This window comes from Symphalangus syndactylus, chromosome 1 (genome assembly GCF_028878055.3).
Source record: "Symphalangus syndactylus isolate Jambi chromosome 1, NHGRI_mSymSyn1-v2.1_pri, whole genome shotgun sequence".
NCBI classification, from domain to species: Eukaryota; Metazoa; Chordata; class Mammalia; order Primates; family Hylobatidae; genus Symphalangus; species Symphalangus syndactylus.
This window is the reverse complement of record NC_072423.2, coordinates 89,643,396-89,665,585: the sequence shown is the minus strand read 5'-3', so window position 1 is coordinate 89,665,585 and position 22,190 is coordinate 89,643,396. Positions and strand designations below refer to the sequence as shown.

General features: G+C 46.8%; 1 protein-coding gene and 1 long non-coding RNA gene across 6 annotated transcripts in view; one reads left to right on the top strand and one right to left on the bottom strand.

Annotated features, from left to right (window-relative positions):
- Nucleotides 1–1,912: 1,912 nt before the first annotated feature.
- LOC134735856 (uncharacterized) lies at nucleotides 1,913–11,959 on the bottom strand. 2 transcript variants are annotated; one of them, XR_010119404.1, is made up of 4 exons: nucleotides 11,865–11,959; nucleotides 8,195–8,306; nucleotides 2,542–4,472; nucleotides 1,913–2,158 (listed from the first exon to the last, which is right to left on the bottom strand). It is a non-coding gene; the product is annotated as an uncharacterized lncRNA (long non-coding RNA). The 2 variants fall into 2 exon arrangements; XR_010119402.1 differs by lacking the exon at nucleotides 8,195–8,306 and adding an exon at nucleotides 11,263–11,376 and having other exon boundaries at nucleotides 11,865–11,933.
- Nucleotides 11,960–15,403: 3,444 nt separating this feature from the next.
- VPS37C (VPS37C subunit of ESCRT-I) overlaps nucleotides 15,404–22,190 on the top strand; it is a 31,189-nt gene continuing 24,402 nt past the window's right edge. The window contains exon 1 of one of the 4 annotated variants that reach the window (XM_055278401.2): nucleotides 15,404–15,705. Coding sequence is in view for 1 of the 4 variants with exons in the window: in XM_063632926.1 (XP_063488996.1) it covers nucleotides 16,327–16,413 (87 nt within the window). In the remaining 3 variants the exon portion in view is untranslated. Of the gene's footprint in view, nucleotides 15,706–15,933; nucleotides 16,016–16,198; nucleotides 16,414–17,363; nucleotides 19,026–22,190 lie in introns of those variants that run through there. The other 3 variants (XM_055278544.2, XM_063632926.1, XM_063632948.1) reach the window with 3 other exon arrangements.

Here is a 22,190-nt window from a genome sequence, read left to right as displayed (position 1 = left end):
TTTTCACTTAGTGATATGCACTTAAGGTTCCTCCTTTTCATGGCTTGATAGCTTATTTCTTTCTTTTTTTAATTTTTATTTTCATTTTTATTTTTTGAGACAGGGTCTCATTCTGTTGCCCAGGCTGGAGTGCAATGGTACCATCTTGGCTCACTGCAACCTCTGCCTCCGAGGCTCAAGCCATCCTCCCACTTCAGTCTCCCAAGTAGCTGGGACTACAGGTGCACACCAGTATGCCTGGCTAATTTTTCTCTCTCTCTATTTTTTGTAGAGATGGGGTTTCGCCATGTTGCCCAGGCTGGTCTTGAACTCCTGAGCTTAATGGATCCACCTGACTCGGCCTCCCAAAGTGCTGGGATTACAGGTGTGAGCCACCATGCCCAGTCGATTGCTCATTTCTTTTTAGTGCTTAATAATAATCCATTTTCTGGATGGAGTACAGTTTATCTACTTATTCACTTACTGAAGGGCATCTTAGTTTCTTCCAAGCTTTGGCAATTATAAAGCTGCTATAAATAGTCATATGCAGGTTTTCGTGTGGATATAAATTTTCAACTCCTTTGAGTAAATCCAAGCAGTGTGACTGATGAGTAATATGGCAAGAGTATGTTGAATTTTATAACCAACTGCCAAGCTGTCTTTTCAAGTGTCTGTGCCATTTTGCATTCCTACCAGCAACGAATGAGTTTCTGTTGCTCCACATCCTCACCAGCATTTGGTGTTCTCAGTTTTCTGGATTTTGGCCATTCTAACAGGCCCATACACTTACTTTATAAATAAATTAATGGCATATAAAGGGGGACTGCTATCTACTAAAAGTCTTTTTTTTTTTTTTTTTTTTTTTTTTTTTTTTTTTTAGATGGAGTTTCACTCTTGTTGCCCAGGCTGGAGTGCAGTGGTGCAATCTTGGCTCACTGCAACTTCCGCCTCCTGGGTTCAAGCGATTCTCCTGCCTCAGCCTCCCAAGTAGCTGGGATTACTGATGCCTGCCACCACGCCTGGCTAATTTTTGTATTTTCAGTAGAGACGGGTTTTACCATGTTGACCAGGCTGGTCTCAAACTCCTGACCTCAGGTGATCTGCCCGCCTCAGCCTCCCAAAGTGCTTGGATTGCAGGTGTGAGCCACCGTGCCCAGCCCATTAAAAGTCTTAAGAAACAGCCACCAAATGCAACACATGCGGATAATCTCAAGATCTTGATCCCGGATCTGAATATATCAACTGTTAAAAGGCATTTTTGAGAGAATCAAAGAAATTTGAACATAGACTGATTATTAGGTGATTTTAAAGTTGGTAATTAAAAAAAAAGTTGGTAATTTTGTTTGGAATAAAAAAGCATTGCTGCTTTAAATAAATATATTTGAATATATATATTAATTACAGCTGTGTGTGTGTGTGTATATATGTATATATATATAAAACTCTTATCTCCTAGAAATGTACAATAAAGTATTTACAGTGAAATGGTAAGCTGTATGCCTTAAAATATTACAGCAAATATAAATATATAAAGAATAAAATTTAAAAAAAGTAAGAGTGTCGCCAGGTGCGGTAGCTCATGCCTATAATCCCAGCACCTTGGCAGGCTGAGGCAGGTAGATTGCTTGAGGCCAGGAGTTTGAGACCAGCCTGGCCAACATGGCGAAACTCTGTCTCTACTACAAATACAAAAATTATCTGGGTGTGTTGGTGCATGCCTATAATCCCAGCTACTCAGGAGGCTGAGGCATGAGAATCACTTAAACCTGGGAGGCAGAGGCTGCAGTGAGCCGGGATCGCGCCAGTCCACTCCAGCCTGGGCGACAAAGTGAGACAAAAGAAAAAACAAAGGGGGGGTGTATATAAAACAAAGATTTGCAGAAACAGTGTAATTCTTGATGCTGAGTGACGGAATATGAGGTCCATGACACTATTCATTTTTACTTTTATGTTTGATCCTTTTTTGTAATAAGTTGAAAACATTTCCATTTTGTAGTTTCTGTCTTTAGTGGTATCCCGAGGGTCCCAAGCAAGGCCGACTTCGGTGGGCCCCACACTGGCCGAGTTGCTCCTGAGCCTCCCCTGCCCACGGCTCCGGCCCTCGTCCTGCTGTCTCCCACCACTACCCTTCGAGGTTGTCTGACCATCAGCTTGAGACTTTGAAGAGCCATATCAGGGCCTGGAAGTGGAAAGGATGAGAACATTTTTAGAAACAACAAAATGGGGGTCTCCCTCCCTGGCTTTGTCTGCTTTAGTATCATCTGCAGGGAAGGGGCAGGGGCCCGGATAGGGAGGGAGCCAAAGATTGAAGCAGTGGAGGTGTTTTGAAGGGAAGGGAGGAGGGATTCATAATTAAATAACAGAGATGAGGGCAGCTTGCACAGGATGCAAGACAGAGTGGGATGGGAGAGAAGCCCAGGGGCATGAACAGAGGGTCTGCAGAGAGGAACAAGATGTTGGAAAAGGGCCTCCTCTGGCAGCGGGACATACGCAGTGAGTCAAGTTTAAACAGAGAACAGTTGGCTGTGGGGAGGAGAGAGCTAGGATTTCTGTAGTACCTACCAGCAGTCCAGTCGCATTTGGATCTTCTGGTCAAATGGTGCTGGAGGCTACATCCTTCCTGCTGGAATTCCTGCTCCAGACATGGAGGTGGTAGAGATGCTTGCTGCTGGTGAGCCATGGGAAAGAGGCCACATTCAGTGGCCCTTTTATTACTCTGTGGCCGTTGGCATCATCTCAAGCTGGACAGCAAAACAGCAGGTCACCCAAAACATCTCTCCTTTTAAAATATTGTCTAATATATCTAACCTTTCTTGGTATGTCTTGGACCTAGAATTTTTTTTATTGTTACTCATTCCTTTAGTAAAGGTAATTCATCAGCCTGACTCGAGTTTCCGTTGAAGAATCCACGAGCTTCCCAGTTGGTAACTTCTGCCTTATGGCTGTCAGATCTCATCCCACAGAATCCAAGTGTTGGAATGTTCCATCGGGCAGGGGTGCAAAGGTCCTTTAGCTCCTACATGTCAGTGACGTGGCACCTGGTCTACCATGCTCCATTCTGAGTCCAAGGCAGATATTGCCAGCGAACAACAGCACCCCCGACCACTGGATGTGGCCCCAGAATCCTGAGCAACATACAATCCTTTCAGCCACGTGTTCTAGCAACCAGCGTCGGCACTGGATCGGGAATGATTGCTATTCTTGGACGAGTCCAGTCTGTTATCCTGGAGATGGGGAAACTGAGAGCTGGGGTGTATAATTTACAGAAGGGATGCAAAGTAGGTTAGTGAAGTGCTGGGACCCGGGGCTTTTGGCTCTCAGGTAATCCTCTTCCCACCAGGGCATAGGCTTGGGGAACTCCGAGAAGGGAAAGGTGAGAGAATGCTCAATTGCAGTCCCTGCTGCCAGCTTCCGTAGGTCACTTTCGGGGGTCTGCAGGTGCCAGAGCTGAAGTTCTTTCCTCTTTCTCCTTAAGTCCGGCTCCACTTCTGTTGCCAGACCTGCCGTCTTATGGCAGCAGGAAGGCAATATTGGAAGCTGCCAGACACAGTGGGGGCAGCCCCGGCTGGAGTGGCACCAGGAAGCAGGAGGCAGTGGTGCCGGTTAGTGCTTGACTTGTGCCCAGCTTGGCAGCCCCACAACTTCCCCTCCTTGTTCATACCACACCAACCCTTGTAAGTTGGTGTGGCACTGGCCTGTATTTAGAGTAAGGAACATCTTCTGGTCAGACTTCGACAATTGAAACCCAATGTTCTATTTCGTCTTTAGGGGACTCTTGGCTGAGTTGGGAGGGTCAGACAAGGGTGCATTCAAGGACTTGTTGCCTCTCTGATGCTCAAGAAAGACCTTGGAACTTTGAAGGCCCTGATGAGGGATGAACAACTCATGCTTTCTGGGGGCTTCACTGTCTGGAGACAAAGAATGGATCAAGGAAAACCCACCGGGAAAGCCCGGGCATTACTTGGGTCTCAACTGATTTCAAGTTGAATTCTAGCCACCAGACATCATGGTCAGGTGCTGATGCCCCATGGCCATCTTCCAAGAAGGAATGGAAGAACCAGACCCTGCCAAAGGAGCAGCCACCTTCGGGGGGGCCCCTGTGATCCCACTGGGGGAGATTAGACAAGAGCGTTTACTTTCCTCCTGGCCCTATGTGTGTGCTGGGGGTTCCACCCAGGAGGACAAGCAAACCCCAGGGTTCCTGGTGGTGGCAGTGGCACCCACTGTGCCACTTGGAGCTGGAGCTGCTGATGATAACCAGCTTATCTACATGGCCCTGGGCCCAGAGCAAACTCAGCTCTATTGACACCTCTTATTTTCCCGCCTCAGTTTGCACGTAGCCCCAGGGCTTGCCATTCTGGGAAAGGGATTGATAATTCATTGCTGGTAATTTGCTCCGAGTCAACAAATCAAGTGTGTGATGAGGTCATGGTGTGTAACTTGTGGCCTCAATGGCCTGGTTGATGATGGTGTGTTCGGGTGTGGACGGAAGACTGGAGATGGAAAAGTAGCCATTTATTCAACTTGGTTACCTTGGGCCTTTGCAATTCCTGTTCCCCCTGTCTAGAAGGTTCTTCTCCCAGCTTTCTGCGTGGACGGCTATTCAGCCATCATCTCAGTGTTCCCTCCTCAGTGATGCCTTCCGTGGCCACTCTGGTCTCCCAGCTGTAGAGCCTGACTTGGAGGAGCCCTGGAGACACCTATTGAACGCCTTTTCCCATGTGCTCTTTGTGGGCACCCTGTGAGGCTGATAATGTCTCCAATTTATAGATAAGGAAACTGAGGCTCAGAGGAGCTAAGTAACTTCCTCAAGGACTTATGGCAAGTAAGTGGTAGAGTCAAGATTTGAACTAGGTCTGTCTGACTACAAATTCTAGGCTCTTGGCCACTCTGCAGCTCATTAGTACTGGGCTTGGGAGATCAGGAAATGAGGCAGAACAAAAGGAGGAGAGGACGGGTGGGAGGAGGAGGGGATAACTGAGGACAGGTCTCATCTATTAGGAAAATTCGTTCTTTCAGTGAACACTTGAGGGTGCTCGAAGCCAAGTTCATAAATTGCTCGCTGTTTATGAATAGCCTTGCAGACAGGGCCATGGAGGACAGTGTACAAACTGTGCCCAGAACACAGGTGTCAGGCCATGGGGGAAGGAGGCCTGAAGTCAGGTCATGATTCACTGCTGAGCCATGCACCTGGGCAGCTGCAGCCACCTGGAGGGGGCCAGCTTTTTCTGAATCTAACGAAGGCTCCAAATGGGCTAGCAGTGGCCCTGAAGTCCAGGAAATAAAATATTTAGAAAGCTAATGTGGCAGCACTGCAATAGAGGCATGCCCTGGGCATCCTGCAAAGAGGATGCCCAATGCTGCCTTAGATAGAAAGTTAGGAAGGCTCCCTAGTGGAGGTGGCAACTGAGCTGAGTCTCAGTGGATGAGAGAAGTTTGCCAAGTGGGCATGGGGAGGAGGGAACACCAAAGAGGGCAGCACTGGCATGATAACAGACCTAAAGGATTGTAAGTCACCTGGTAAGGTTAGACGGCAAGGGTCATGGGCCCAACCGATGCAGGATATTAGTCAGCATGGGCAGTATGTACTGCAGTAACAAGCAACACCCAATTTCACAATAAGAAGGTTTCTCTTTTGCTTTCCCTATTTGTCCATTACAGGTCATCTAGGGCTCTGGTTTGAGGTCTTCACTCAGGAATGCAGACTGATGGAGACTTTACCATCTATGGTGTCACTGGTGGCCACAGCAGGGGGAGAGGCACATGCCAACTCATGCACCCGCCACACCAGAAGTGTCTGCAGGAGTGAAATGGGTCACTACTATTTGCATTTCATTGGCCCAAGCGATGCCAAATTTCAAGGGATTATGGAAGTATAATTCAACATGGTTTTAGAATGAGAACTAGGAAAATCTGGAGAACAGTGCTAACGATATACGGCTTAACATGGGGAAGGAGAGCAAGGACCACATCACAGTAGGCTTTGAGTGCCATGGTTAGGCACTTAGAATGTTTTCTGTAGGCAACGAGGAGCTTTGGGTGGGTGGATGAGGTGTGAGCCTGCAAAGAAGGGAGTAGAAGAGAGGAAAGTGAGGTTTAAACATGAGAAGGGCGCCAGAGCCAAAGGAAGAGGAAGGAAGTGCGAAACATCAAACAGAGAGGGAAGCTGGAGAGACGGGTTGGGGAAGCGCTGGACAGTGAGTGAAAGTCAGGCCCTCCGGCCTCCAACCCTTCCTTTCATTGGAAAGAGAGAGACTGGGGAGAAAGGGATGGAGGGAGGAGGTGGGGAAGATGGAGACCAGACAGATATTTTGAGGGGTTGCTTAGACTGGAAAATCAAGACTTCGGTGGAGCTTCAGGGCCAACCACAAATATCTAAAAGTTTTTTGCAAAAACAAGGGACTAGACTTATTCGATGGCACATGTTCAGAGTAGCATAGGGACAAATACTGGGAATTATAGGGAGGTGGATTCAACTTTTATTTGATAACAACTTCTTTTATCAACTTAAGCTTTTTATTTGAACTATGTACAAGCACCTTGCAGGGGTGAAGAGGCGCGTAATGTTTTGAAATGTTAATTTCCTTCCTGTTCTCAGGGCTGAAGGAAAGAATGAATGAATATTTAATACTGCAGGCTAGGACTGTGCTTTGAGGGTGACAGGTGACAATTAATGGCTTTGTGGTATTCTAGGACTGTACTGAAGAAAACCCCCACCCAAGCCAGTGTTTAGAAGATGAAGTTAAATGAGAATGGGGAGGTAAATAGAGGGGTAAGTGCCATGCAAGAAACGAAGAGGAAAAAGCTGGGTGTGGTGGCACACACCTGCAGTCCCAGGTACTTGGGAGACTGAGGTGGGAGGATTACTTGGGTCCAGAAATTGGAGGCTGCAGTGAGCCGTGATTGCACCACTGCACTCCAGCCTGGAAGACAGAGTGTGACTCCATATCTAAAAAAAGAAAACAAAAAATCCCCCCAGAAATGAAAGAAGGAGGAAGCCTTCTCTGGGGGAAAGAGGGGTGATGGCTTCCTTACACAGCTGAGGCTGGTTATGCTCCCAATTCTGGGCCACAGAAAGAGGCAGAGCTTATGATCCTAGGTAGGTAGATGCCAGAGTCTCATTTCTGAGCATGTGGCTTCGGGAAGAGCTGGCAGGATACCCTAGGAATTGTCCTTGTCCTGGCTTGGGCCCTTGGAGTGGCATCTCAGTGACCTGCCCAGTGACAGAAGGCATTGCCATGTCACCCTGTGGCAGAGGAGGCTGTGGCTAAGAGGGTGATCAGCATGGTGTCTAAACTCAGCCCCCATTCCCGCTAGTTTTCCTTTTCTTTCTTTTTTTCTCTTTTTCTTTTTTTTTTTTGAGATGGAGTCTTGCTCTGTTGCCTAGGCTGGAGTGCAGTGGCACAATCTTGGCTCACTGCAACCTCTGCCTCTCGGGTTCAAGCAATTCCCCTGCCTCAGCCTCCTGAGTAGCTGGGACTACAAGTGCCCGCTGGCATGCCTGGCTAACTTTTGTATTTTTAGTAGAGATGGGGTTTTGCCATGTTGGCCAGGCTGGTCTTGAACTCCTGACCTCAAGTGATCCGCCCACCTCGGCCTCCCAAAGTGCTGGGATTATGGCGTGAGCCACTGCACCCTGCTTCCCCCTAGTTTTTCTGACACTGTTATGGTCTGGAAATCTCACAGGATTCTATGGAGTGGGAGGAAGGAATGAACGGGCTGCTTTGGGAGCCTCCATGCCTGCACGAGGATCAAGCAGAGGCTGTCTGACCTCCAGCTGGTCTGAGGGCTCTTCTGGGATGCTGCCCAGAAGAGAGATTGCCCTTTCATTCTGATGTCCAGCTAGCCTTAGGGGTTGGGGGGATTTGTTTGACTCCTTGTGGCCTTGCCAGCTGATACCATGTCGTTTCCAAAGACTTGAGAACCTTCGCAACGTTCCTGGGCAGGTCCTTGCCCAGAGACCAATACGGACCCAAGTGTAGGGAGCTGCAGTGGCCGCCAAAGCTCAGAGTTCCTGGGTGCTCAACCTAATGGGACGGAGGCTGGCTGGTCTTGGCCGAAAGCTTTGTAACAATCACGCCACTCCCTGCATCTTGCTCTTAAAAAATTTGTGTTGGGGGGCAGGGATTTAAATGCCATGGGTGCCACTGGGGTGAATGCATTCTTCCTCCAGCTGCTGGCTTCTCCATAGCTCACCAGAAATATCTTTTCTTACCAGGTGCAGTGGGCCACGCCTGTAATCCTAGCTACCGGGGAGGCTGAGGCAGGAGGATCACTTGATGCCAGGAGTTTGAGACCAGCCTGGGCAACATAGCAAAATTCCATCTCTAAAAACAAAAAACAAAACTTAAAAAAAGGGAATGTTTTTATGTCTTTTCTGTTCCATTGAGGGGGTTTTGGCCACTGGGAACCAGAAAGGCTCTCTCTCTCAAAGCCTTTTTAGGATTCCTGATATGATGTTGATGGGAGTAGAAGAGGTGTGGAACATCCCAACATCACCTGAGGTTGCACTTTCACCGGGTTTGAGGTGCTTTTGCTTCTCATAGCACCTATGACTTGTCTTTGGAGAACAGAATACATTGGCCCACAGGTGCAGGGTGGCCCTTAGCCAATGACTGAGGGGTGCAGGTGGGAGTGTGAGAGCCCAGCTTGCTTGCCTTAGGTTGGGGCAATTTTGAGGCATGACTTACATTCCAGGGCTCCCCTGTGGGATCAGGCTGGAGCTTCCCTCTGCAGGACTTGCATAAAATCACACTTTGGCTTGGCTTCATCCCCTTCCCAGTCCTGCTTCCCTGCTCCCTCCCTCACTGGTTTCCTGAGCCACCTTTGAAATAAATCACTTGTACAGGAAACCTCATCTCACTGGTTACTTCTGGGGAGCTTGACCTGAGACAGTGTCCTTCAGGCAGCCACTGAGACCCCAGCTATGAGTTCCTAGAGCACCTGGAAGCTTTCCCTGCCGTGTGGCTTTGCCCCGGCCTGATTTTCTGAACCCCTGGCTGGACCACATGTTCCCGAGGGCAGGGATCTCACTTGACTTCAAGTCCATGGTCTCTACCTGCCATAAGTCTAATTGTCAAAACCAGGCTAACATCCAGGAATTAGGCTGCAGGTTCAACTGCTGTAACCAAAGCCCAAATAACAGAGGTTTAAGTAAAATACAATTTCATGGCTGGGTGCAGTGACTCACACCTGTAATCCCAGCACTTTGCGAGGCCGAGGTGGGCGGATCACAAGGTCAAGAGATCGAGACCCTCCTGGCCAACTTGGTGAAACCCCGTCTCTACTAAAAAAATACAAAATAATTAGCTGGGCGTGGTGGTGCGCACCTGTAGCCCCAGCTACTCGTGAGGCTGAGGCAGGAGAATCACTTGAACCTGGGAGGTAGAGGTTGCAGTGAGCCGAGATTGAGCCACCGCATTCCAGCCTGGCGACAGAGCAAGACTCCATCTCAACAAACAAACAAACAAACATCTCATTTATCTTTCATATAATAGATAATAGTCCAGGTGGCTCTCTAGTGATTGAAACCCAAATTCCTTCTTGTTGCCTTGCCAACCTCAACACAGGATATTCATCTCTTTGTCTATTATAGCTGCTTCAGCTCCTGTCATTACATCTGCATTCCAGCCAGTGGGAAATAGAGAAAGGGAAGTGGGACGTGCCCCTTTCCTTAAAAGGCATAATCCAGAAGTTGCAAAGATTACTTCTGCTCATATGTCACTGGCCATAATGAAGTTAACAGGGGCACTTCTAGGTGAAAGAGAGGCTGGGAAATGTAGTCTTTAGCTAGGTGGCCACAGACTAGGGTGAAAGTTAGCGTTTGATTACTGGAGGAAGTAGATGATGAGCAGTTCCTGTTATACCCTCCTGCTTCAGTGAAGATAAGCTGGTTTCCACCCTCCAAATCTCAGAAGATCAACACAACTAAGGTTGATTTCTCACTCACAGCCGACCTGGGCTGGCAGGGAGCTCTGCTCCTCACAGCCATGCAGGGACTCAGGCTGACAGATGCTCTGTCCTGATGCAGGGGAAGGGGATGGGTGAAAAATGGGACTCTGGTTCCTAGAGGCTTCCACCTGGAAGTGACACACATCACCACCTCTGCTCACATTCTATTGGCCAAAGTAAATTTGACCAATGGGGTTGGGTGGCAGGGGGATGAGGGTGGGAGGGGGATGGTGGTTTGGAAGAGGGAGGGGAAGTGTGGTTCTGCTGCTGCGGTTATGAACAGCAACCATGGCCACACCTTTCACCTATGTGCTCATGCCTCACTCACCTTTGGTTCTCCCCACCCCCACTCTAAGCCTCTTTTGGCCAACGTATGCAGATTTGGATGAGATTATACAGGAGGACATGCACTAGGCTGTCAATAAGCAGGGGAACCAACCAAACAACCAAGAAAAAAAAGAAAACATCCCCAAACTATGCTTAACCATCGTTTATAATCACAATTTGCATTTATGCATGATTATGTATATGTGCATTTTTTTTTTTTTGAGATGGAGTCTTGCTCTGTTACCCAGGCTGGAGTGCAGTGGCTCTATCTTGGCTCACTGCAACCTCTGCCTCCTGAGTTCAAGCAATTCTTGTGCCTCAGCCTCTGGAGCAGCTGGGATTATAGGCCCCCGCCACCATGCCCGGGTACTTTTTTGTATTTTTAGTACAGATGGGGGTTTCATCATGTCGGCCAGGCTGGTCTCAAACTCCTGACCTCAGGTAATCCACTCGCCTTGGCCTCCCAAAGTGCTGGAATTACAGGCGTGAGCCTGTAATCGTCTGTGCTTTTTTTTTTTGGCAGCCTGAGCAGACTAAGACACACAGTAACTGTGTAGTAGTATCAGGTTTAAGTTTAGGTGCACATTATAGAAAACCTGAAATAACCACAATTTTAAAAAGATAAAACTTATTTTTTCTCCCTTAAATAAATCTGCAGATAGGCTGTTCAGAGTTTGAATGCTTTCCATTTCCAAAGTCACCTCATAGTCCAATATGGCTGCAGGAGTTCCAGCCAGCACATCTGAAATCTAGTGAGTACTTAGAAGGCGGGGGAAGGCAAAAAGGCTCACATCTCAGCTGAATCAGCTCCTTAAAAGCACCTTCCAGGAAGTCCCCCTCAATACTCCTGCTTATATCACAGTCACCTAGTCACAACTAACAGCAAAAGAGGTTGGGAAATGCAGTCCTTTAGCTGACTGGACACATTGCTATCCTGAATGAAATGTACTGTTTTTAAGGAAAAACAGAGAACGGATAATTTTGTAGGCAGCTGCCAGCCCCTACCTCAGAGGCAAATCCATTGTCTGGATTGTGCAGGCTGAATGGCTCGGCACAGCGTGGGAGCCACAAGGAGGAAGCAGAAGTGAGAAACCAGCCAGACAGATCTGACTCCCAACTCTAGAAATAAAAAGATAAAGTAACTCTTCACTGGCGATCCTCTGAAGACCAAACTAGAGATTCTACATGCCACATAGCAAAACTTCCTTTAAAAACTGCTCTTCCGGCCAGGCACAGTGGCTCCCACCTGTAATCCTAGCATTTTGGGAGGCTGAGGAGGGCAGATCTTGAGGTCAGGAGATTGAGACCATCCTGGCTAACACGGTGAAATCCCATCTGTACTAAAAATATTAAAAATTAGCCAGGCGTGGTGGTACGCGCCTATAGTCCCAGCACTTGGGAGGCTGAGGCAGCAGAATTGCTTGAACCCGGGAGGCGGAGGTAGCAGTGAGCCGAGATCGTGCCACTGTACTCCAGCCTGGGTGACAGAGCGAGACTCCATCTCAAAAACAAACAAACAAAAAACCCCCAAAACAACAACAAAACTGCTCTTCCAACCCAGTTCCCAAATCTCTCTCAATACCTCAGCTTCTCAAATGTCTCGTTACCTCGAACTCTTAACTTCCTTGTCTTGTCTTCCTTACTTGTTTACGTCACTTGTCCATCCATTCAACCAGTATGACAAGGTCCGGGGCTGAGCAGCTGAGCAAACAAGCAAGCAAAGAAGCAAACCGAAACCTTCACTTTTTAGAAGAAGGCAGAGAGGCAATGCAACGTATACTTCAACGTAGTGTCATATTTTTTGTTCCTGATCAGGGTCATTTAAAGGAGTGAGGCATCTTGGGCTAGAGATACCTTGTTTTCTCTCCAATCTCAATCAAAAATGTGATTTCCTTGAGGCTGGAGAGGGTATCTGTTCATCTGTGTATCTGCAGGTCTTAGCAGTGTGGGTATTCAGTGAATGCACGTGGAATGAACAAAGGAATGAAGTGAATGGGAGAAAGAGAGTAAGGTACTGCCTTCTCTAACAGGGGTTGTTTGTGTTTATAACTTTTTTTAAATTTTGGATTAATCAGGGCCACTCCAGTTATGAATGAAATTGGGTGTAATCGAGGTATAGAACGTGGGAACATAGGTGTATGCGATAGGAGACCAGGACTGGAGGAGGGGCTAGAGCCAAAGGAAGTTGCAAAAGGCCCAAAGTGGAAAATAGCAGGAACCAAATAAAAAGAGCACCCTTTTTCCCAATGCCACTTCCCTCCCATGACCTGAATTTCCTGCAATTTTCTCTTCCTCCCTCCTTTGTCCTAATTCTCTATCTTTGGTTATTCAGGAGGGCCAGCACCCTCTGGCCCCAGAAGATAATGTGGCAACGACTCAAGACATGCAGAGAGAGCGTAGGCAGCTGTGTGTCATTTCCCCTCAACACCCGTGGTACAGTCATCGTGTCTGTCACATTCACAAGTTCTTCTTCTTCTTCTTTTTTTTTTTAGCGTTAGCAGTTTCCAGCATCTGCATAAAATGATGTATAAAATAGAGTCTCTGCCGTCCTTAGAGAAGTTACTATCTAGGGGGAGTGAAAGGTCAACTACAGAAAAGTGTAGAGAATGCTAAGAAAGAGTTGAAGGGTGGGGTGTTTGAATAACATACAAGGGGGGAACTTACCCAGTCTTAGGGTATAGGGGCTTTCCAGAAGTAGAGTCTAAGATTTAAAGGGCACAAGTGACAGAAAACCCAAAACAACAGTGGCACGAGGTGGTTTATTTCCCTTTAACACAGAGCCCAGAGGCAGCCATCCAGCAGTGTCATGGTCCTTTATGGAATCAGGGCTCAGGTTCCTTCTATTTTGTTGTGCCACTAGTGTGGCCTCTATTCCTATGGTCGCCTCATGGTTCAAGATGACTACACTTGCTCCAGCCATCATGTCCATGTTCCACCTTCCAACATGGTACCAATCAGTGAAGAGATTGCTGGATATAAACTCAAGCTAATCCATCAATAGTGTTTCCTAATTATTGTCCTTCAGAAATGAAACACATGCAGAGTTAAAAATCACATAGCAGCTGGGCGTGGTGGCTCACGCCTGTAATCCCAGCACTTTGGGAGGCCAAGGTGGGTGGATCACCTGAGGTCAGGAGTTCGAGATCAGCCTGGCAACATGGAAAACCCGTCTCTACTAAAAATACAAAGACTAGCCGGGTGTGGTGGCAGGTGCCTGTAATCCCAGCTATTCGGGAGGCTGAGGCAGGAGAATCACTTGAACCCAGGAGGCGGAGGTTGCAGTGAGCAGGGATCGCACCATTGCACTCCAGCCTGGGCAACAAGAGTGAAACTCCGTCTCAAAAAAAAAAAAAAAAAAAATCACATAGCACAAAAAGGCTTATGACGAAAAATTAAGGTCATCTGCCCTGGCCCTCCCTAACCCTCAGAAACAATTTCAACCTCGCTTTCAGGCAGGTGCTGTCAATGGGAGTCACTCTGACATTATGTACCAAGTGAAACGTTTGCAAAACCAACATGCCCCCGCTCAAAGGAGTCACCAGTGTCTCAGAAGGGTCAGCAGCTGAGACTGCCTTCTTCATGGACCCCTTCTGTTATCAGAAGGAGTTTTGACAAATTCAGTTTGACAGAGTTTAATTGAGCAAATAATAATTTGTGAATCAGTCAGCCCCCAGAACCAGAATAGGTTCAGAGTGACTCTGAGGCTGCCACGTGGTTGGATAACATTTAGGGATAGAAAACGGAAAGTAGGTTGGGCGTGGCGGCTCATGCCTGTAATCCCAACACTTTGGGAAGCCGAGGCTGGAGGATTGCTTGAGCCCAGGGGTTCCAGACCAGCCTGGGCAACATAGCGGATCTCCATTTCTATTAAAAAATAACAATCATTAAAATTTAAAAATAAGAAAAGAAAAAGGAAAGAGATGTCCAGAAAACAGAAGCGAGGTACAGAAAGAGTTGGACCAGTTATGTAAGCGCAGAACCAGCCCCATCTGATTCAACTTTGTGTAATAAAGTGGTGAGTTGTTTTTTCAGTTGCCATGATCCCAGGTTGCAAGTTATGTAACCTGAGCGTGCCCGGAAGAATCAAGCATGCAACCACAGGCGCAACCTAAATGCTCAGACCAAAGAACTGGAACAGAATTAAGAAGTAGATACATGGTATAAGCCATGATCTAATCAGATTGAGCCATGGCATCATCCCATGGCAAGATCCAGTCAGATCATTGCTCATTGCAAGATTATCAGATCACGGCTCATTACCCTCTGCCTATAACACCTGCCACAGCCCCCGGCTTGGGGAGACAGATTTGAGCATGTCTCCTTGCCAGTTGACTTGCAACAAATCTTTCCCTCTACAAAAACCTGATACTTCGGTGTTTGGCTTTCTGAGGGCAAAGGGATCCAGTTTGGTTCCCTACCAATGACAGATTGACATTTGCCTTATTGGAACAAGGTTTGAACAGGTGGCTGCCTGTGATTGGCTGAAATTCTGTGATTGGTATGAGTAGGTTCCAGTTCACTATGTACGGAGAAACCTTTAGGACAAACTTAAAATATGCCAGGAGACAACTTTAGGCTAAACTGAACACTTCTCCCCTTTTGGTCAACCTCTTGATTTTGAGAGGTTGGAAACTTTAGACATTGACATCAGTTACCATTGTAAATAGACTTATTTGGTCTCAAATTCCCCTGGGAAATAGAGCAGTGGGTTTCATAGGTGGGAAAGGAAACAGAATAGAAAAAAAAAAAAAAACCTGATTAGTTAACATCAGGTCACTTCAGGTTCCTTTTTTTAAGGGTTGGAGCAGAGGGGGCTTCCTTATTATGCTGGAATCTCCTGTTTCCGGGGGGAAGGGAGGAGATGGGGAATATCGGTAATTCTGTAGAATGAATGGGTGGGGGAAAGAGATTAACTAGTAAATGGAAATGAGTGTGTGGTGGCCTTGGGGATCCTCAGTCTGAGCTCAGCCTATCTGGGGCTCCTCCTAGGTTCTGGGCTTCCACTGCTTCCCCCTCCTTTTGGGTCCCTCTGAGAAGCCTCCCAAGATCGAGCTGTGTACAGAGCGAGCCCTCGCTGGCCACTCGGAAGGCGGCGGACGTCCGCGCCGGCGCACTCGCCCAGAGCGGCCTGGTCTCCGCCCAGTGGGCGGGGCCTCTTACCGGAGGCGGGGCCGGGGCGTGCGGCGCGCGCGGGAGGGGTCTCGTGGGCGCTCCTGTGGTTGTGGCCCGGGCGGCCGCGAGCGTGTGTGTGTGGCACGATGTCGTGGTAACTCAGAGGCGCGCGAAGCCGGGCGCCCAACGGGGTCGCGGGGCGAGCACGCGCGCCACTGGGGCGCCGGACGTTGCAAGGGGGTCACATCCGGTAGGGGGCGGGCCTGGCGGACCCCGGAAGTGTGGGCGCGGCTGCGGTTTAACCCGCGGTGGCGGCGGCGACGGCGGCCCTGGCAGGTGAGCGGGGACTGGGGAGGGTCCCGGCTCTGCCGCAGGCGGGCGGGGCAGAGGACGACGGTGGGGGCGGCGCCGGCGGTGGCTCCCGGAGCGCCCCCGCCTGCCCGCCTCATCCTGGCAGAGGCCGGTGATTGGGCACGAGGGGCGCGTGACTCGCGCCGGGGGCCGGCGCCTCTGCCCCTCGCAGTGGGAGGGAGGGAGGGAGAGCGCCAGGCGCCGCCCCGGCTCCCCTGCGGGTCGCACCTCCAGTTCCGCCCCACCCCTCACCGCCACCCTTTTTTCTCCGTCTCCGCAGGCCCTCGTCCCATATGTGAGGATCTTGCGGTCACAATTCTGATGACATTAGAGCCTATTAGCCCATTGTATAGATGGGGAAGCTGAGGCCTAAGAGTAGGGTCGGACTTGCCAGAGGGCACGCGGGAGACCAGTGGCAGAGTGGCGGCTGGGGGGACTTTGGTCTTTGACTTACTGGCTTGTGCCCTTTCTCCACAGCATTGAGAGATGGGACCCTCAGCTTTGGCTTTGTTCAGGAGTCAGACTTGGACCTCCCAGCATCATTGACCATTTCTTACCCCAGGACCCTCTGGGCTCAAAGGGCAGTGATGTATACATACCCATTATATGCCTGGTTCCTTTCCATTTCCTCCTCAGCCGATGAGGCGATTTCCCACTTTACGGATGGGAGAAGGAGTTACCTGGATCTGTTTTGTGAGTTACTGGCAGAGTTGACTCTACAACCTGAGGTTTTAGTCGCTGAGCTGAGGCAGTGCTTTCCCAGCTACACCTTGTCTGGGCTCACTTACCCTGGGAACGTCAGTCTTCAGCTCCAGAAACTTCCGAGACTCATTTCCCTTCGCTCCAGCAGTACCTCAGTTCTGTTGCTGCCTAAGGCCTTTTCCACCCTCTTTATTGGCTCCAGGAGTCTCATTTCCTACTAATGCACCAAGATGCTGCGACCAGACTCTCAGTTCTGTGTCTCTTGGCCTTAGAGCTGGAGGTAGTGGTGACCGAGGAACTGGGGAAAGAAAGACTCTTACTTTGTTGTCCAAAGCTGCAACCCTGCAGAGACCTGAACTCTGTAGTTCTGGGTGGGATTGGGGACTGTTGCAATGAAAATACTGGACGCTAAAGTGAGTCTTTGTTCTTTGCGGTCATAGTGCCCAGAAAAGCCTTTTTCCTAGATTATCTTGGAAATGTGGTTCTGTGCCTTTGTAATTTCCATTAAGTAGGACATTTTCATTGTAGACTTTGAGCAGTTTCTGGCCGCTGTTTTGCAGGTAGCAATAGCTGTGATTTGTTGCTTGGCTTCATATGCTGGGCACTGTTCTAGGGCTTTCTGAACATACTGAATTTTGCGAACATGTCCAAATAGGCGATGATCCCATTTTACAGATGAAGTGAGTTGCAGAGATGTTAGATAACCTGGCTAGCGTCACACAGCCAGTAAGTGGCCAAGTTTGGATTTTTTTTTTTTTTTTTTTGAGACGTAGTCTTGATCTGTTGCCCAGGCTGGAGTGAAATGGTGTGATCTCAGCTCACTGCAACCTCCGCCCACCGGTTCAAGCGATTCTCCTGCCTCAGCCTCCCAAGTAGCTGGGATTATAGGTGCCCACCACCACGCCCGGCTAATTTTTGTATTTTTTAGTAGAGATGGGGTTTCACCATGTTGGCCAGGCTGGTCTCGAACCCCTGACCTCAGGTGATCCACCTGCTTTGGCCTCCCAAAGTGCTAGGATTACAGGCGTGAGCCACTGCGTCTGGCCGCAAGTGAGATTTCTAACCCATCAGTCTCATTTCGAAGTTAATGTGCTTTTAACTCTGTGATACTGCCTCTCAGACCCTTTAGTTTCCCAGAGGTGCCGGACCTTAAGAATAATTTCTGATGCTTGTTAGAAATACAGAGGTCCACCTCTAGAGATTCTTGGGCTATTGTCTGGAGGAGGGCCCAGAAATCTATTTTTAACAAACGCACTGGATGATTCTTACGGTAAGGCAAGTTTGGTAAACACCGTCTTTGAGAACTTTGTAGATTTGCTGGGCCACTGGTAGCTTGGAAGTGACATTATTCCTGAGGATTCTTGTTTTCTTTTTGTTTATTGCTTTGAAATTTGTTAATTTGCCCTTAAAAGGCCTTTGGGTTAACTAGCCATATGAATCATTTCTGGACACTGTTGGCCAGTAATAGTAGGGGTTTTCCAGGCTGACAAAATCAGATCACTCAAGACCTGATTTAATGGATTTAGCTCTTTTTATCCAGCTGGATCTCTGTTGTGTGGAAATTCTGTTAGAAGTGTCCTTGAAGGATGTGGCGTTTCCACAAGGTTTTGGTCTGTTCCCAGGTGCTTACCGAATGACAGAGAGGTGTCTAATGGCAGCCCTGTCTGAGGTTTTGCTAGCTTTAAAGGCATGTTTACTTAGTAGGTGCTCCTTCCAATTCATATCTCACCTCTTTATCTTCGTTTACTGGTTTATGTGAAAGACTTAAGCAAGCAAATATCAAGCAGGTTTGTGTTGATTTAGCTGGGGCTGACAAGTAGGACCCCTGGGGCTTAGGATGGGCTGGAGAGGAGGGTGAGTCTCCCCAGTGAACTTCAAACAGATAGCTCAGGCAGGTAGGCCCTACCTTTGAAGACCTGTTAGTATTTTTAGTTCCGCTACTGATTTATCTGGTCCCACCTCAAGCGGGATTACAAATAGTCACAGATAAAGTCAGCATTATAGGATTACTTTATTCTCCTATCTGGTAAACACTGATTTCTAATTTATTTTCTTTTAAATAGAGAACACACTTCTCTATTAAATTTGCTGATACTTGTTCTATGGTGTGTCTTGGTAAATGTTCTGTGAGCACTTGAGAAGATCACATCTTCTGCTGTTGCCGGGTCAAGTGTTCTATAACTTTCAATTTAGGCAGGTTGGCTTGTAATGTTCAAGTCTTCTGTGTCCTTACTGATTTTTGGTCTTCTGTCCTTTCAGTTATTGAGAGAGGGACATTGACACTTCTGATTGTAATTGTGGATTTGTCCATTTCCTCTTGTAGTTTTATCAATTTGTGTTTCACATTGTTTTGAAGCTCTGTTGTTAATTGCATAAACCTTTATGAGTATTATATTCCGTGTATGAATTGACCTTCTTTATTGTATTGCATTAGTCTGTTTTGCATTGCTATAAAGGAATACCTGAAGCTGGATAATTTATAAAGAAAAGAGATTCATTTGGCTCATGGTTCTGCAGGCTGTACAAGAAGCATAGCACCAGCATCTGCTTCTGATGAGGACTCAGGAAGCTTTTACTCGTCTCAGAAGGTGAAAGGGGAACAGGTGTGTCACAGCCACAGAGGGAGCAAGAGAGATGCCAGGCCCTTTTAAGCAACCAGCTCTCATGTGGACTAAGAGAGCAAGAACTCATTACTGTGGGAGGGGCACCAAGTCATTCATGAGGGATCTGTCCTGTGACCTAAACATGTCTCACAAGGCCCTACCTCCAACATTGGAAATCAAATTTTAACGGATTTGGAGGAGACAAATATCCAAGCTATATCATTGATCATGAAATGACCCTTTTAGCCCCTGGAAATAGTCTTTGCTCTGAAATCTACTTTGTCTGATATTAGTATAGCTAATTCAGCTTTAAAAAAATAGTGTTAGGAATTGATTTCCGGAGTATGTAAAGAACTTTTACTACCCAACAACAAAAAATAACACTGTTCAAAAATGGGCGAAGGACTTGAATAGATATTTCTTCAAAGAAGATACACAAATGGCCAATAAGCACATGAAACGATGCTCAGCATCACTAATCATTATGGAATGCAAATCAATACCACAGTGAGCTACCACTTCACCCATTAGGATGGCTATTATTAAAAAAACAGTAAATAATAAGTGTTGACAAGGATGTAGAGAAATTGAAACCTTGTGCTTTTTTGGTGGGAATGTAAAATGGTATAGCCAGTGGAAAATAGTATGGCAGTTCCTCAAAAAATTAAACATAGAATTGCCATATCATCTAGCAATTCCACTTCTGGGTATATACCAAAATAAGGGAAAGCAGACACTTGAACAAGTATTTGTATACCCATGTTCGTAGCAGCATTATTTACAATAGCCAAAAAGTTGGGAGCCGTGCAAGTGTCCATGGACAGGTGAATGGATAACCAAAATGTGTTATACATATTAGATAGAATATTATTCAGTCTTAAAAAGGAAAGAACATTTGATATATCCTGTAATATGGGTGAACCTTGAAGACATTATCCTAAGTGAAACCAGCCAGTCACAAAAGAACAAATATTGTTGGATTCCTCTTACATGAGGTTCCTAGAGTAGTCCAATTCGTAGAGACAGAAAGTGGAATGGTGGTTGCCAGAAGATGGGAGAAAGGGAGAATGGGAAGTTAGTGCTTAATGGGTGCAGAATTTCAGTTTAGGGTGATGAAAATCTTCTGGAGAGGAATGATGGTGATGGTTGTACAACAAAGTAAATGTACTTAATGTGAAAGAACTGTATACTTAAAAATGATTAAAATGGTTAAATTTTGTTACATATAAAACAGTTTTTAAAAATAGAGGATTTAAAAATTATGGTATATCTCTTAAAAAGTTTTTTTACTTCTAAACAATTTGTGTCTTTATATTGAAAATGGGCTTCTTGTAGGCAGCATATAGATGGGTGGTGGTTTTTTGTTTTTTTTGTTTTTTGTTTTTTTTTGAGACAGAGTCTCCTTCTGTTGCCCAGGCTGGAGTGTAGTGGTGTGATCTTGACTCACTGCAACCACCTCCTCCTGGGTTCAAATGATTCTCATGCCTCGGCTTCCTGAGAGCTGGGATTACAGGCGTGTGCCTACCATGCCCAGCTAATTTTTTGGTATTTTTAGTAGAGACGGGATTTCACCATGTTGGCTAGGCTGGTCTTGAACTCCTGACCTTAAGTTATCTGCCCACCCCTCCCAAAGTGCTGGGTTTACAGGCGTGAACAACCGCACCTGGCTGGGGGTTGCTTTTTAATCCAATCTCACAAGCTGCATTTTAATTGGGGCGTTAAGACTATTTAGATTTAATGTGATTATTGATACGTTTGAGTTTAAATCTACCTTCTTGCTATTTGTTTTCAATCTGTCCCATGTGCTTTGTTCCCTTTTTCCTTTTTTATGACTGCTTTGGGATCGAATAATTTTTATGATTCCATTTTGTTTCCTTTGTTGGTTTATTAATTCTAACACTTTTTTTAGTGGTTGCTTTAAGGTATATAGTATGCATCTTTAATTTGCCACAGCCTATCTTCAAGCGATATTATACCACTTTAGTGTAAGAATCTTGCAATAGTTTACTTTCATTTCCTTCCTCCTGGACTTTGTACTGTTGTCACCTGTTTTACTTCTACACATGCCATAAATCCCATAACACATTGTTATTTTTGCTTTAGTCAATTATTTTTTAAGGAGATTAAAATGTAAAGTTCTTTTATATTAACTCATTCGTTTAACATTTTTGGTGCTCTTTATTCCTCCATGCAGATCCACATTTCTGTCTTGTTTCATGTTCCTTCTGACTTGAGGACGTCCTTTTAACATTTCTTGTGGTGCTGGTCTGTTAGTGATGGATTCTTTCAGCTTTTGGGTGTCTAGAGAAGTCTTTATTTTGGCTTTGTTTTTGGAAGGCATTTTCCCTGTCTGGAATTCTAGATTAACTATTTTTTTTTTTTTTCAGTTCTTTAAAGATGTTCCAGTGTCTTCTGCTTGCATTGTTTCATATCAGTAATCTGAGAGAGTCTCACTCTCTCATCCAGGCCAGAGTGCAGTGGCGTGATCATAGCTCACTGTAGCCTCAAACTTCTGGGCTCAAGTGATCCTCCCACCTCAGGGTCCCTAGTAGCTAAGACTACAGGTGTGTATCACCATGCCTGGGTAGTTGTTTTTTAATGATTATTCTTTATTTTTGTAGAGATAGGGTCTTGCTATGTTGCTCAGGCTGGTCTTGACTTCCTGGCCTCAAGTGATCCTACGGCATCGGCTTCCCAAAGTGGTGAGATTACAGGCATGAGCCACCACACCTGGTCTGTTTATTTTTATTTTTTGCTCTTCTGTTTGTAATGTATCTTTTCTCCTTATAACTGCTTTTCTTTCTTCCCCCGCCCTGCCCCAGCTTTTTTTTTTTTTGGAGACAGAGTCTCACTCTATCATCCAGGCCAGAGTGCAGTGGCGTGATCATAGCTCGCTGCAGCCTCACACTTCTGGGCTCAAGGGATCCTCCCACTTCAGCCTCCCAAGTAGCTGGGACTACAGGTATGTAGCACCATGCCAGGCAAATTTTTTATTTTTTGTAGAGACAGGGTCTCACTATGTTGCCCAGGGTGGTTGAAAACTCCTGGGCTCAAGCGATCCTCCCACCTTGGCCTTCCAAAGTGCTGAGATTGCAGGCGTGAGCCACTGTGCCTGGCCCTAACTGGTTTTCTAACTGAGTTTAAACAATGTAATGATGATGCGCT